The 15,542-nt window shown below is 59.3% G+C and overlaps 1 protein-coding gene across 7 annotated transcripts in view; it reads left to right on the forward strand.

Moving 5' to 3' along the window:
* The first annotated feature begins 10,337 nt into the window (after nucleotides 1-10,337).
* Nucleotides 10,338-15,542, forward strand: part of SMG7 (SMG7 nonsense mediated mRNA decay factor) — a 77,040-nt gene continuing 71,835 nt past the window's right edge. For 3 of the 7 annotated variants that reach the window (XM_089311965.1, XM_089311964.1, XM_051841432.3), the window contains exon 1: nucleotides 10,674-10,812. Coding sequence is in view for 1 of the 7 variants with exons in the window: in XM_051841430.3 (XP_051697390.2) it covers nucleotides 10,784-10,812 (29 nt within the window). In the remaining 6 variants the exon portion in view is untranslated. Of the gene's footprint in view, nucleotides 10,813-15,542 lie in introns of all 7 variants that reach the window. The other 4 variants (XM_051841430.3, XM_051841429.3, XM_089311966.1 and 1 more) reach the window with 4 other exon arrangements.

Genomic DNA, 15,542 nt, shown 5'->3' on the forward strand with positions numbered 1-15,542 from the left:
TGCAGCTTATGGGATCTCGACCGCAGGAGTCTCCGATTCTCTGCTGCTTTGTTCATGCCGCATCTCCCTGCCCTAGCAATGGGCTCAGACGCCGAGAACCAAGGTTTCTTCTGTGCTGCTGCAACTGACTTAGGTAATAAGTTTCCATGAATCTTGAAGATTTTGTGTTTTCCCGTTGCTGGTTCTGAGCCTTGAATGGGAAACTGAGTCAGTCTGTCTGTCTGTCTCTCTCTCTCTCTCTCTCTCCCTCCCTCTCTCCCTCTCTTTCTCCCTCCCTCCCTCCCTCCCTCCCTCTCCCCACTTCTTTTCTTTCAAAAGGCAGAGTTACAGAGAGGCAGAGACAGAAAGAGAGAGAGAGAGAGAGAGAGAGAGGTCTTCCATCCACTGGTTCACTCCACAGATGGCTGCAACAGCCATAGCTGAGCCAATCTGGACCAGGAGCCAGGAGCTTCTTCCAGGTCTCCCACACAGGTGCAGGGGCCCAAGGTCCTTGGCCATCTTCTACTGCTTTCCCAGGCCATAGCAGAGAGCTGGATGGGAAGTGGAGCAGCCGAGACTTGAACCAGTGCCCATATGAGATGCCGGCACTGCAGGTGGCGGCTCCACCGGCCATACCACATGGCAGCCCGGGAAACTGAGTCTTAGAGGAGTTTGCATTATCTGCCTATTTTGACTTCTGCCTGTTGAGTGATTTCCTTAATCCTGGCCCGCAGCTTTGGTTAAAATGCTCAGGTTAAATGTATGATTTTATTTTGACCAGATGGTTTGACCTCCTGACAATCCTTTAAAGTTCTAAACTGAATCTTCTGACTTTGGGGCTTCCAGGTAGATCCCTGGAATCTCACCATTATCTGAATTAATTTTAAGGTCAAAATTACATTTCCATGTTTTTAATAACTGGTAAGGGTAAGAGTAATACCTCCTTAGCAGCAAACACAAGCATTAGTGTATGTTAGCAACTTTGAAAATACCTTCATCCACTTAAAAAAATAAGTTTAGGGTCTGGTGCTGTGGCATAGCAGTAAAGCCACCACCTGCAGTGCCAGAATCCCATATGGGCGCCGGTTCAAGTCCTGGCTGCTCCTCTTCCAAACCAGCTCTCTGCTATGGCCTGGGAGAGCAGTGGAAGATGGCCTGAGTCCTTGGGCCCTGCACCTTCATGGGAGAGCCGGAAGAAACTCCTGGCTCCTGAATTTGGGTCGGCGCAGCTCTGGCCATTGCGGCCATTTGGGGAGTGAACCGGTGCATGGAAGACCTCTCTCTCCCTCTCTCCCCCTCTCTCTAACTCTACCTCTCAAACAAATAAATAAAATCTTAAATTAAAAAAAAAGAAAAGAATAAGTTTCCATTTAGAAAAAGAAGCAAGCAGGCAGGCAGGTCAGGCAAGAGCAGTGCACACCCACCTCAGGCTCTGTCCTCGCAGCAGCTCGGCGTCTCTGCTTGTGTTCTGTCTCTAAATCTCCAAGTCAGGGACCCTCCCTGCGTGGGCACCTGTGATCCCCCCGTTCCCAGTCAGCTTCCACCTGCTCCCCGGCCCCCACAGAGGACCACCCGCGGGAGCTCGGCCTGGCTGCCCTGTCACATCCGATGCTCTCGATGTTATGAGTGACGGGAGTCAAGCCTGCCCTGTTCCCAAACGCCAGCCGGGAGTCTCGACACCTCTGCCCAGGGCTCTGGCGGGGCGGAGCCTGCGCAGCCAGCCCGTCGCTTCTTCTCCCCGACTTGCTGAGTACCGCGCACAGAGGAAATTCTGAGAACCAACCTCTGGCGCTGGGAAAGCTCCGCTCCCGTCCTTCTGGGTCCGAATTTCTTCAGAGCCCACGCACTTTTGTGCCTCACCTCCCCCCACCCCCTTTCCCGTCGCTGAAGTCTCCTCTTTGTAAGATAAAAGCCTTCCCGTGGAAAGCCAGGACACTGCGGCAAAAGATGACCTACACGAAAGATCTCTGTGAGATCCCAGAGGGAGGAACGGGCCATCGAAGAAGGAGGTGCCTTTCTCTGAAGGGAGGAGAGAACTTCCACCTTGACTATGGCCTTGTCTAAATAAGGTCGGAGTCAGCGAACGCAAGAGGCTTCCACAGCCTTGACAGATCATGAGAAGAGCCTCGGGTGATTACTGACGTCATAAATAAGAGTGTCAACTGTTAAATCAACAGCAGGAGTCACTGTGCACTTGCTCCCCATGTAGGATCTCTGTCCTTAATGTGTTGTACTATGTGAATTAATGGTAAAACTACTACTCAAACAGTACTTTATACTTTGTGTGTCTGTGTGGGTGCAAACTGTTGAAATCTTTATGTAGTATAGAGTTGGTCTTCTGTATATAAAGATAATTAAAAATTAATCTTTTTTTTTTACAGGCAGAGTTAGACAGTGAGAGAGGGAGACAGAGAGAATGGTCTTCCTTCTGTTGGTTCACCCCCCAAATGGCTGCTATGGCCGGCGCACCTTGCCGATCCGAAGCCAGGAGCCAGGTGCTTCCTCCTGGTCTCCCATGCAGGTGCAGGGCCCAAGCACTTGGGCCATCCTCCACTGCCTTCCAGGGCCACAGCAGAGAGCTGGACTGGAAAAGGAGCAACCAAAACTAGAACCCTTCACCTATATAGGATGCCAGCGCTGCAGGTGGAGGATTAACCAAGTGAGCCACAGTGCTGGCCTAAAAATGAAATTTTTTTTAAGTGTATGGGATTAAGGAATTTAGATTTGTTTTTTATGCTATGATGTAGTGCTTTGCCGCCTGTGGTATCCTTTTTTTTTTTTTTTTTTTTTTGACAGGCAGAGTTAGTGAGAGAGAGAGAGAGAGAGAGAGAGGCAGAAAGGTCTTCCTTCCATTGGTTCACCCCCCAAATGGCTGCTACGGCCAGTGCACCACACCGATCTGGTGCCAGGAGCCAGGTGCTTCCTTCTAGTCTCCCATGCGGGTCCCAAGCCACAGCAGCGCAGACAGCAGGACTGGAAGAGGAGTGACCGGGACTAGAACCTGGAGTGCCGGCACCGCAGGCAGAGGATTAGCCTAATGAGCCATGGCACCTGCCTAAAATGAATCTTAATGAACAATGGGATGGGAGAGGGAGTAGGAGGTGGGATGGGAGTGGGGGTGGGAGGGCAGGTATGGGGGAAGAACTGCTATATTCCTAAAGCTGTACCTGTGGAATTTGTATTTATTAAATAAAAGCTTTCTTAAAAAAAGAGTAACTGAATGAAAAAAAAAAGAGAAAAAGTAAGATGAACGCCTTCCTACCCCTGCCTGTTTGCAGGCAAGCTTCCTAGAGAGCACTCAACGACCTGGAGGGACCAGGCACCTGCTGCTGAGTCCCGGGCCTGCAGCTCCAGGTCACATTCCAACGAGTTCTGCCGGCACAGCCGCTCCCTCAGCCCCAGACAAGCGCTGGTCGAACTCCTGCCTCCACGCTTCCCACGCCTCTGCAGGCCGGGCCCTCGCCGTGGGCTCTGTCTCCCGCTGTGTCCACGCCTCTGCAGGCCGGGCCCTCGCCGTGGGCTCTGTCTCCCCCCGTGTCCACGCCTCTGCAGGCCGGGCCCTCGCCGTGAGCTCTGTCTCCCGCCGTGTCCACGCCTCTGCAGGCTGGGCTCCGTGGGCTCTGTCTCCCGCCGCGTCCAGGCCTCTGCAGGCTGGGCCCCGTGTGCTCTGTCTCCCGCCGCGTCCAGGCCTCTGCAGGCCGGGCCCCGTGTGCTCTGTCTCCTGCCGCGTCCAGGCCTCTGCAAGCTGGGCCCCGTGTGCTCTGTCTCCCCCTGCATCCAGGCCTCTGCAGGCCGGGCCCTCGCCGTGGGCTCTGTCTCCCGCCGTGTCCAGGTCTTTGCAGGCCGGGCCCTCGCCATGTGCTCTGTCTCCCCCCATGTCTACACCTCTGCAGGCCGGGCCCTCGCCATGTGCTCTGTCTCCTGCCGCGTCCAGGCCTCTGCAGGCTGGGCCCTCGCCGTGGGCTCTGTCTCCCCACCGTGTTCCAAGCAGAACCCTGGGATTCTTCTGCATTCCTTCTCAGTCTTTGCACCAAAAGTCCCAAGTGGAGTCATTATGTTCACACCTCTTGATTTTTAGTCACACACTTTAAGTTCTGTTAAACTGCACGCTAACTTAACCAGCTGCAGCCTAGCTTAGAGAATTAGCTGGAAGCCCTACCTAGAGGGCTGTTTGTAACTAACGGCTGCGCTGCAGTCACAGCGACCACGCGTCAGTGAACGGCAGGTGCCGACGGTTGGGAGCCCGTTCCAGGGCGGGAGCCACAGTGGGGACCACGCAGTCTCGGCCCCTCACTGCCCCATCTGCACCCTGCTCTGCTTCTGAGCTGCTGATCCCAGAGTCCTGAGGAAGAGCCACTGAGAGTCTCCTCTTGTTGCAGTTTTGTCTTAGCAGTACTGAGCCTCTGCAATGAAAAAAAAATCAAAATCTGAAATGTCCTAAAATCCAAAACTTTGTAAAGATCGACATGACACAGCACAAGGGGAAATTCTGATCTAACCTCATGGGATAGGTTGCAGCCAAACCATACGTGAACTGAAAATATTGTGTGTATCAGGTTTACATAATGCATAAAAGACGTTCAAGTTTAGACTTGAGTCCCATGCAGGACATCTTGCTGTGTGTATGCACCAATCCCAAAATAAAGAAATCTGAACTCTGAAATAGTTAACATTTCATACGAGGGCTCCTCAGCCTGTACCCGCCTGAGCCGCAGCAGCGTAGCACGTTACAGACTGAGATGGCACACGATTCGGTCACAGCAGAGATGGGGTTATTACTGCCAACAGACGGAAAGTTTAAAAGCCTGCACTTTACAAGAGATGCCATCCCAGTTCACAGGCTCCCGGACGGGGCCTCCGCGGGGCAGGCGCAGTCTCCGGCCACCCATCCCAGGCTCTCGCCGGCCGTGCTGGGCTCTCAGTGCGATCGTACTTGGCCCCCGGCCAGGCAGCGAGGAGGAGGCAGACGCTGCGCTTGTCACCTGGAGGCCACACGCTGCGCCTGTCACCTGGAGGCCACGTGCAGATGACGTGTGGGGGCGCACGGGTCTGAGAAACAGCAACAGCACCCCCCAAGCTGTGACTTCAACAGAATGGGGGGAGGGGCACTGCCCCCCTTTCCTGCTTTCCAGTCAGACCCGGCCACGCCCAGCGCACAGCAGGTGCACAGCTCGGCCAGCAGCGGGGGGTGTGTGTGTGTGTGTGTGTGTGCCCGGTTTCTCTCTCATTTTCTCTTCCTCTGCTGTCTCTTCTATCTCAGTTCAGTTCCTGCTTCTTTTTTACTTCTCCACCATAAATAGCAACAAGAAGAATGTTGAGATTCCTGACTGGCCACATTCCAGGGAGATGAGGAAGTGCAGTTGTTTTATAACTGGGAGAGGCCCTGGGTGCCTTGACGCTGAGGGAGGAGAGGAGAGGATCGCAAAGGTGACACTCGGCTGGAGGTTAAACCAAGGCTTAGCCGGGACTTCTTGGGCCCGCGTTCCCCCTGGGTTCCCAGGAGCAGATCCAAAATGGCCGGCACGGGGTGGTCAGCCACGGTGCTGAGATGGCCGTCCCCATCGATCTGCGGGTGGGTAGTGGTAGTGGTCAGAGTGGGATACGGCATTAGGGCATTGTCTACACCGGGTCGACTTCTCCGCCATCAGAGAGAGGCCGCGGCACCTACGTTCCGGGCAGCTCTGGGGATGCAGCTGTTGGTTCAGGCAATCTCGAAGAACCAAGGCCACCCCAAGCAGCAACAGTGGTGGCCACGTAGTGGGAGATTCCGACAGACTCGTGCGGTCTCCGACCTCAGGAGTGACTGCCGGTAACCTCGTCGCAGGGCCACCGCACAGGGGAGAATCCAGCCGAGACCAGCGCGCGGTGGTGCGCCGGGCAGCCAGGCTTGGAGAAGAGCGCACCCGCAGGCCGGGCGTCTCAGGAAAGGACGGGCTCGGTCTGCATCCAGACCTGGGCTTTGTGGACCCAAATGTGGGTCCCGATTCTTCTCCCCTCCTCCCTCTCCTGGGAAGTCCTGGATGTCGACTTCCTGAAGTCCTCTGGGATCTCATCAGCACAGCGTCACGGGATCCAACCGCCTGCGTGGTGCAGGGCGCGTGGCAGGGGGAGGGCTGGAGACCAGCGCAGGGACTGCAGGTGGCATCGTCGCTCTGCGGTCACTGCTCGCTTCGTGGTTGTCATGAAAATTCTCCGTTTCTTCTCGTTCCCCTCGGCCCCTCTCACACACACAGGCTCGGTCTCCCTGGCCGCCTTAGCAGAAACACTTTCCTCCTGGCTTTTTCTTTTCTTTTTTTTTTAAATTTATTTATTCGAAAGGCAGAGTTACAGAGAGAGCGCGCACGCGCGCGAGAGAGATTCCTCTGCTGATTCTCTCTCCAAATACCAGGAGCCAGGAGCGTCATCCGGGTCTCCCACATGGGTGCAGGGGCCCAAACACTTGGGCCATCCTCTACTGCTTTCCCAGGCCACTAGCAGGGAGCTGGATCAGAAGTGGAGCAGCCGGGGCGTGAGCCGGTCGGGGCGCACACGGGAAGCTGACGCGGCGGGCGGCAGTTTAACGCCCCGTCACGATGTCGGCCCCCATTTCTCACCATTCTCTGGGCGATTCTCGCAGACTCACGCTGCACATGCACGGCCATCCGGACTTTCCCTGCAGACTGCACTATGTGCGCTCCTCTGCCTGCTGGGTGGTAGCACTGGAAACACCACACCCTACACAGCGTCGCTCGGAAGGACGTTGTAGCCGGCTAGGGTGCAGGAGGGCTGCCTCCCTGTGGGCGCCTGCTCTAACGGCTGCGAAGACCTCGGCCCAGCACCTCGCGCTGTGGTGTGACTGCTCGTTGGCCTAATTCTCCCGTAGACTTCTGTCTCTGGCAGCGAGGTCTTTTTACCACACGCACCCCAGGAAACTAACACAGAATCCAGCACAGGGGGCCGGCGCTGTGGCACAGCGGGTTAGCGCCCCAGCCTGAAGCGCCGGCATCCCATATGAGTGCTGGTTCGAGGCCCGGCTGCTCCGCTTCCAATCCAGCTCTGCTATGGCCTGGGAAAGCAGTGGAAGATGGCCCAAGTCCTTGGGCCCCTGCACCTGCGCATGGGAGACCTGGAAGAAGCTCCAGACTCCTGGCTTCGGATTAGCACAGCTCTGGCCATTGTGGCCATCTGGGGAGTGAACCATTGGATGGAAGACCTCTCTCTCTCTCTCTCTCTCCCTCTCTTTCTTTCCCTCTCTCTCCGCCTCTCCTCTCTGTGTAACTCTGACTTTCAAATACATAAATAAAATCTAAAAAAAAAAAAAAAAAGAATCCAGCACAGTGAAATTCTCGGTGCTCTTCGGAGATTAAATGAAAGAAGAGCAGATGTGAACGTTTGTTTTGGCTTAGACAGATTTGCCCCGTAAGAACGGGGATGAGAAACTGAGCGACTGAACGGTCTCGCAGCTCCTGCACTCCAAGCTCAGCGTCCCGTTCCCCTGTGCTTTGCTGATAACAAGCTGGCTCTCCTCAAGCACACACAGACGTGACTTTCAGCTTCCTTCTTTGGCTGAGAACCTTCTGGAACAGGCAGGCCACTGCTGCCACCATCCTGGAACCAGCACTCCTGCACTGCTAAAAACAGAGACCACGATGTCCTCCTGGGCGGAGAACCGGTGACCGGGAGGAATGGAGTGGAAACCTTACAGCCGGCTGTGAGGGCGCAGGAGCAGGCGCGGGACGGAGACCCCGCTGGGCAGCGGGCAGCGGAGCCTGGGCCGCTCGCAGACTGCTGGGCTCTCCCGTCACTCAAAGGCGGGGGCTGGGCCACCCTCACAAGCAGACAGAAGCTGTGTCTCAGCAGCTGGCTCTTGGCCGTGTCACACGCCTGGTCACCTGGCTTGGGGCACTGGGCTGTGCAGCTCTCCCGCTGAGGCTGCTCTCCTGGGCTGGGGGTGAGGCCCTCGTCCACGCTGTGCACCGTCAGGGCAGAGCCTCCTGCTGCAGGGCCCCCTGGCGCCAGGCGCGGCTGGTGCGCTGTGCACGCTGGCCAAGGGAACTGGGACACAACCGGCCTCGTGGCCCTTTCCTCAGACTCCCGCGTCCCTCTCATGCAGCCTAGCGCACTCCAGGAGGAAGACACCGCTGGAATTTACACGCCCTGGCGAGACGGAGACCACGGGGCTTTCCCTGTTCACTCGTCTGATTTTTACTTCTGGTTCTCCTGTCCTGGTTTTTTTTTTTTTTTTTTTGACAGGCACAGTTAGAGAGAAAGGTCTTCCTTCCATTGGTTCACCCCCCAAATGGCCGCCATGGCCGAGCTGCCCCAATCTGAAGCCAGGAGCCAGGTGCTTCTCCTGGTCTCCCATGGGGTGCAGGGCCCAAGCACTTGGGCCATCCTCCGCTGCACTCCCGGGCCACAGCAGAGAGCTGGCCTGGAAGAGGGGCAACCGGGACAGAATCCAGCGCCCCGACCAGGACTAGAACCCGGGGTGTCGGCATCGCGGGTGGAGGATTAGCCTAGTGAGCCGCGGCGCCGGCCTGTCCTGTTTTCTAATAGCTGATGGCCTCTCTTCCCTCGTCCATCCTTTCCTGCGTTTCTACTGCCATGTAACGAAAGGGTTAACTGCTCCTAACCCCAAATGAGAAAATCACAAAGTTCAGTGAAAATACTCTTGTCCTTGAAGACGTTTTCTCCGAGCTGGAGTCTGGGACTTGGAGGTGGTTTAACTGACGGCTTTTCTCTAACCTGAGTGCTCTCACCTGGTCGCCTGAGCGGCTCCTGTGCAGTTTTGACTCCGCTTCATGAAGTGGGAGCGCGGGTTTCAGTCACCCAGGTCTGCTGACTGCCGTAAAGTTATGCTCTGTCCTTTCCCTGAAGATTCGCGGCCCGGGCGCTGCGGCAGTGCTGTGTCACGTTCGGTAAGGAAGAAACCCAAGTTTCCGGGAGCTTAAGTCCTCCCCATGAAGCCACTGTGCCACGCGGCACTGAAGGCAGGGGAGCCGGGGTTGTGGCACCGTGGGCTGAGCCACTGCTCGCAAGCCACAGCCCACACAGGAGTGCCGGTTCCAGCCTGGGCGCCTCCGACTCTGATCCGACGGGCCGGGAAGGCATCGGGAGACGGCCCCCGCACCCAGGCAGGAGGCCTCTGACGGGGCTCCCGGCTCCCGGCGTCAGACTGGCCCACCCTGGCCGCTGCCGCTGCCTGGGGAGTGAACCAGCAGACGGCCGGTCTCTGTCGCTGTCACACTGCCTTTCAGATAAATGAATGTTTTTTGAAACCAGATGGGGTAAAGGACATGAAGTGGATTCTCGTTCTCTTGGCTCAGACGTTAGGTGAGGATACTTCAGGGGTCTGTGGAGAGCAAAATTAACTCCACGCATTTCCATGACATGAAGTGGCTGACAGCTATCCCAGAATGACGTCTGCGCTCCAGCCGCTGGATCAGGGCATCGGAGACGGGACTGGGACGTCCAAGTCCCAAGGTTTCAGTTCTATTTCACCAGTAACTATTTCAAAGTTTAAGCCGTGTAGGTGCCCTACATATAGCATGAGGGGGATGATGGGTTAAGCAGAATGAGAATCCAGCGAATGATTTTTAGAGCCCCATTGACTTGCAAGTTAAAGATGAGCATTGGGGTTAAGCCACCCTCTGCCGTGCCCGGGTCCCCTATGGGGCCCGGTTCGAGTCCCAGCTGCTCCACTTCCCACGCAGCCCCCTGCTGATGGCCCAAGTCCTCGGGCCACTGACCGGGGAGCCGCATGGGGCTGCCGGCCGTGGGGAGCGAACCGCCGGACGGAAGGGCCGTCTGCGTCGCTCTCTAGCGGATCCTAGAATCGGCGCCACCGCGGCCGCTCTTCCCCCGGCTGAGGCGACCGCACCCCCGGTGCTGACCGCCGCCCGCGCTGCCCTGGCCGGCGACCCCTGTCCGCGCGACACGGAGCCCCGGGAACACCTCGGGACGTCCCCGGAGAGCACCCGGCGCCGACCCCGCCCTCACACCCGGACACAGACCGCGCGCGGCGGGCGAGCGCTCCCCGAGCGGCCGGCCCTGCCGGGGACCCCGGGCCTCGGCCCCGGCCGCGGCGGCAGGCGGGGAGAGGGCGCGGCCGGCGCCCGCCTTCCGCCCCGGGGAGGGGCACCCCGGTTACTATGACAACACAACCGCAGCCTCCGTTGCCACGGCAGCTGCCTCTCCAATCCCATTGGCCTCCGTCCGCCTCCCCCGGCAAGGCGGGGCCTCGGCGTCGGGGCCGCGGGCGGAACTGTCGGAGGGAAGGGCGGCGTTTCCGGTGGGGCGGCGACGGCAGCGGGAAAGGAAGTGGGGGCGGGGGGAGCGGGCCGGCGGCGGAAGACTTTGAGTGTGACTCCGGCTGCCCCGGGCTTGATGCTCCCGCGGAGGCTGCGGCTGCCCTCTCGCGCGGGAGGACCGGGAGCGGGCTGGCCGGAGCCCGCCAGGCGCCGCCAGCAGGCCGCTCGCAGCCGCACGGCCGGCACCCAGCGCGCTGACCCCGGCGGGGAGCGCCCCGCGGAGACGGAAGTCGCCCCGAGGGAGCGGCGCGGCTGAAGTCTCGCGAGACGCGCCACTTCCTCCTCCGCGGCTCCCGGGTCGGAGCGTCCCTGCGCCCCACGGGCCGGAGCCGCAGCAGGAGCCGGAGCCGCGGGCCCGCCGCCCCTCGCCTCACGCCCCCGCCCCCGCCCCCGCCGAGCGAGGAGGAGCCGGAGAGGGGAAGATGGCGGCGGCCGGCAGCGCCCGCGGGGCCGCGCGGCCGCTGCGAGGAGCCTGAGGGACGCGGCGGCTTCGCGGGCGGACGCGGCGGCGGAGGATGAGCCTGCAGAGCGCGCAGTGTCTCCGGTGAGCCGGGGGAGGCTGGGGGCGTGCGCGAGCCGCGGGCGCCGCTCGGCCTCGGAGGAGCGGAGCCGGGAGCGGCGGGCTCGGCGCGGGCGGAAGTCGCGGGCCCGGGGCGCGCCGCCGCCGCCGCGCTGCGGGCCGGACTCGGCCGAAGTGGCGAGTTCCCGGGGCGGGGGCGCCGCACGTGTGCGCCGGGCCCTGTCGCCGGCCGCCCCGGGGAAGCCCCGAGCGCAGCCGCGGCGGCGGTGGGCGGCCGGCGAGCCCGCCGGCGCGTTCCCCCGAGCCGGGCATGTGCGGGGCGGGTGAAGTCCGCGGGGTGACCCGGGCGGGGCCGCGTCCGCGGCTCGTGAGTCCCGGCGTGCGAACCCGGCCCGGCGGATGGGGAGGCTGCCGGGCGCGCTCGGACGCGCTGGCCCGAGCGTGGCCGCCGCCTCGTGCGGGAGCGCAGGGCTCCGAGAGGGCCCCGCAGGGCCGCGCGCAGGCGCCGACCCGGGTGTGCGCCGCCGCCTTCCCTCCCGTGCTGCTGGGCTCGGCAGGGTGGCCGCTGGTGTCTGCGGACCGCACAGAATTACCCGCCTGGAAGTCAGCCTGCTGTGGACCTGGCGAATTTCAGGTCCGCCCGTGGCTGCCTGGGCAGGGCCGGTCCCCACGCCTGTGAGAAGGCCGGCGGGGCGGATGAGTGTGGATCAGGTGGCCCCGAGCGCTGGGAAGAGCAGTGAGGCGCGGGTGTAGACGGGGCTGGCCAGGCCAGGCCTGTTGGGTGAGGTGGTCCTGAGCCGGTGGAGGACCCGAGGTGAGCTGTTAGAAGGGGCCCACGTGGTCGTCGCCGAGTGCTAGGAAGACGACTCTTCGTGTGACCCAGCGGCGCTGATGGCGGTGGGGCCAGGAACTTCGGGCCGCGCCGATCGGGAAGGTGCTGGTCCTTCCAGTGGACAGGCCAGGGCGCTCCGAGAGGCCTGCGTGTGTGTCTTCCGTCTTGTAAGTCAGCGCGGGCCGCAGGACCTGGGCTTGGGTCGCGGGATGTTTCAGTAACCTCAGCTCGCAGCCGGCCTTGGGCGGGCCTCAGGGAGAGGCGCTGGACGTGGGCGCCTGGACACCGTGGGAGGCCGGCTCCTCACCCCGCATCTGGACGGGGCAGGGTGGGCGAGGGTGTCCCAGGGCAGGACTTCCGGAACCAGGCCCCCTGCAGACTGGAAGGCCTTGCACACGCAGTGCTGGTCTTGGTCGAGGACCCAGGAGGACGCCGGCTGGGCAGAGTGAGTGTGGTTGGGGGTGCAGCTGCTGCTGGCTGTGACCTTGACTGGAGGGAGAGAGCTTTGCTACCTTTGTCCCTGGTGGAAGACCATGACTGGGCAGTTTCTGACCAGCAGAGCTACAGATCCTCCCTCGTGTGGAGGAGAAGTACTTTTGCCTCAGCTGAATTTTAATGGGGTAGAGTGAGCCAGCTGGGTGTGGGGGAACCGGGAGCAGGACGGCCGGCAATGAAGGTGTGCAGGGGGGCCTCAGCAAGACCAAGAAACAGAAGGAGTCGGGCACCGGGGGCTGGATTAGAACGGGAGCTGGAGTCGGGCACCGGGGGCTGGATTAGAACGGGAGCTGGAGTCGGGCTCCGGGGGCTGGATTAGAACGTGAGCTGGAGTCGGGCACCGGGGGCTGGATTAGAACGGGAGCTGGAGTCGGGCTCCGGGGGCTGGATTAGAACGGGAGCTGGAGTCGGGCACCGGGGGCTGGATTAGAACGGGAGCTGGAGTCGGGCACCGGGGGCTGGATTAGAACGGGAGCTGGAGTCGGGCACCGGGGGCTGGATTAGAACGGGAGTTGAGACAGGAGGAGGGAGCCTGTCTCTGTGCAGGAAAGAAGGGCCGTGTTCTGGGCAAATCAGAGTATTTTCTCTGGATTGATGACAAAATGAACACCTAAAGATTGACTGCTCCGTGGAGTAAACTGAGTTCACGTGGTGGGGGTGGGGGTGGGAGGAGGAAGTTAGGCCATAGGTGACGTAGCCGGTGAGGTGTTGTCACGCTTTAGAAGAGCAGAAACGTGGAAATCGGTGTAACAGAACCAGACGAGCAAGGAGGTGGTCGCACTGCAGGGACAGAGGTCAGATGCGGTAGCCGTGGGGAACGCCCGTGACCTGGCGGGTCCGCTGCAGACGGGGTGTCGCGGCCTCCTTGCGCGGGTGTCTCCTGGAGGTGCTCTCGGGGCTCCTCAGACCCCTTTACCCCTCGGCTGGGGTGGCGGATTCCAGTGCACACTCTGTCAGAAACTCTAGGTGGAAACAATACACTGTCCACAGGGTTGTTTACTGAAACAGCAGAAAAATGGTTGCCATTTAAATAAGAATCCAAATTGTCATCTACCTGGTAAGATAAACTGAGTCTGTAAATCTTGGAGTGGACAGACAGGATGGCTGGATTAAGTAGCAAGCTGAACCTCACCCTGACCTGGGGAAGAGGAGCAGGGAAGGCGGTGGGCGGAATTGATAGTGAAGTAGAGTAGGCCCGGGTTCTAGAAGAATCCAGTAATGCTGTCCCCCGAGCCTCAGGCTGGTTCTGATACGCTTGGCCCTGCCCCCACACGCACATGCTCTGCAGGGTGTGAAGTAGAAAAGCAGCCACACTTGACAGCTCGCACAAACACGGCACAGTTACTTGACGTGAGTGATGGTCTCCAAGTCTGTTACAGTGATGGCGTGCGTGGCACCTGCGTGGCACCTGCGTGGCTGCTCGCGGGGCAGTGAATTCTCACTTCCTCTGGATTCCCCTGGACTCCGCTCCATCCCGCTGCTCTCTGACAGTGCTGCCTTTACCTCTGTGGCTAAGGGAGCTGGCTTTGCTGCTGTTCTGAGGGATGTGTGACTGGGTCTGGACCCGCGGGCACAGCAGGTTTCTCACAGGGCGGTGTGAGGGCGCGGAGTGGTTCAGACGAGAGAGCTGCTGGTTTTACACTGGGAAACGATGGAGTGGCGTCTCCAGCCGTGTCCAGCTGTGTCCAGCAGCCTTCAGATTTCCTGTCAGTGGCATGAATGGCTGCCTGAAAGTGGAGATGGGGGCGTCTGGCTGGCTGAGCTTTCCCGGGGGTGAATTATTTAGGAGTGTCCTGTGGGTAGGGCTGTCCCTCTGCTGTAGGTGCATGGCAGATGGTCATCACGTACAGCCTTCGCTTTGCGCTGTAATTTAGTTGCTGTGTTGTTAGTAGATCGTAGCTCAGCAGGACGGAGCGGCAGTCCCCGGTCATGAGCACCTGTGCCGGCCTCTCTGTGGGTGGTGCGTCAGCCGCGTTCTGGGAAGGCGGCTCCGTTTCTCCCGTAGGTCCCTGTTTAGTCAGTGGGGAGAGGAAGTGACTCCTGGTGGTTTAAGGAAGGTTTGGAGTCTGAAGTAGACTGATTGGCAGCTCTGGGTTTTTTCTTGTCTGCGTCATTCACACCAAGTCTCTCAACCTTGGCACATGTTGACACCTGAGGCCAGATAAATCTGCGCTGTGTGCGGCTGTCCTGAGCGTCGTCACGTGGGTAGCAGCGTCCCAGCTCTGCAGTAGGTGGTGGTCTCCTTCCCCACCTGTGACCACCCAGAGGTCTCTAACACGTGGCCAGGTGTTCCGTGGGGTGCGCTTTCACGCTCAGCTGAGGGCCACTGTGTGGGAAGTGAGTGCGTATAGGAAGGGCACTGTGTACAGAAGACGTGCACTTTCTTGTCTTTGCTCTCAGCCACAGGTTTTTCCTTATCAGTTTTCTCTTAGCAATAGACTAGTTATGTTCAGACTGACTGTTTTAAATCTGTTTTTCTGGCAGCTGTTGAATACTTTGCGTAGGGCACAATTACAGGGACTTTGCCTGTCGGAGGACACCAGTGGGTAAGCTGGTGAGTTGTGTAATCGAGAGGCAGAGGCACTGGGTCAGTGAGGAGTGGACGTTTGTCCCAGCACAGGTGGGCTGCTGAGGAAGGCACATTTGATCTGGGGACTGACAGATGGGCGGGATTTTGAAAATGGATATTGGGCACATTGGCATTCTCGGCAGCAGGCGTATCTCATAGCACCTTTATTCCAAATAAACGTTTCAAAATTTCATTCTCGTTCATTTAGTGCCTGACATGAGTGTTATGACCAGGCCTTTCTGAGATCTCTGTGGGTGAGCCAGGTTCCGGAGACCCCCTGTCGGCCTGGAGAGGGAGAAGCGACAGTCCTGGGAGCCTTTGCTTTGTGCTCTGATGGACCTTATCTCACTGTCCTTTTAGTCTTTACTTTTTGTCTTTTTAAATGTTATTTATTTGAAAGGCGGAGAGAAAGACATCTCCCATCCTCTGGGTTCCTCTTCAAGCGTCCACAGCAGCCAGAGTCAAACTAGGGTGAGGCTGGGAGGCAGGCACTTGGTCTGGGCCCCCACGTGGGTGGTAGGCACCAGGCACCTGGGTTCTGCATCAGCAGGAGGCTGGCGTGGAGCCAGGCTGCAGCCAGGTGCTGCAGTGTGGGTGTGGGCACGTGTCTGCTCCTCCCTGGGCTTGTGAGCCACCTTGTTTACCAGCAGGCTTCTCTGCGACCCAGGCTGACTTGTAAGAATTCATTCCCTATCAGGATTTTTCCCTTTTTAAAAAAATATTTATTTTATTTGTTTGAAAGAGTGACATGGAGAGGGTGAGACAGAGATCTCTCCAAATGGCTGCAGCGTCCAGGGCTGGGCCAGGCTGAAGCCAGAAGCCTGGAGCTCCGTCTCAGTCTCGCATGGGAGTAGCAGG

Source organism: Oryctolagus cuniculus, chromosome 13, assembly GCF_051225735.1.
Source record: "Oryctolagus cuniculus isolate XC-2025 breed Fujian yellow rabbit chromosome 13, ASM5122573v1, whole genome shotgun sequence".
In the NCBI taxonomy this organism is placed as follows: Eukaryota; Metazoa; Chordata; class Mammalia; order Lagomorpha; family Leporidae; genus Oryctolagus; species Oryctolagus cuniculus.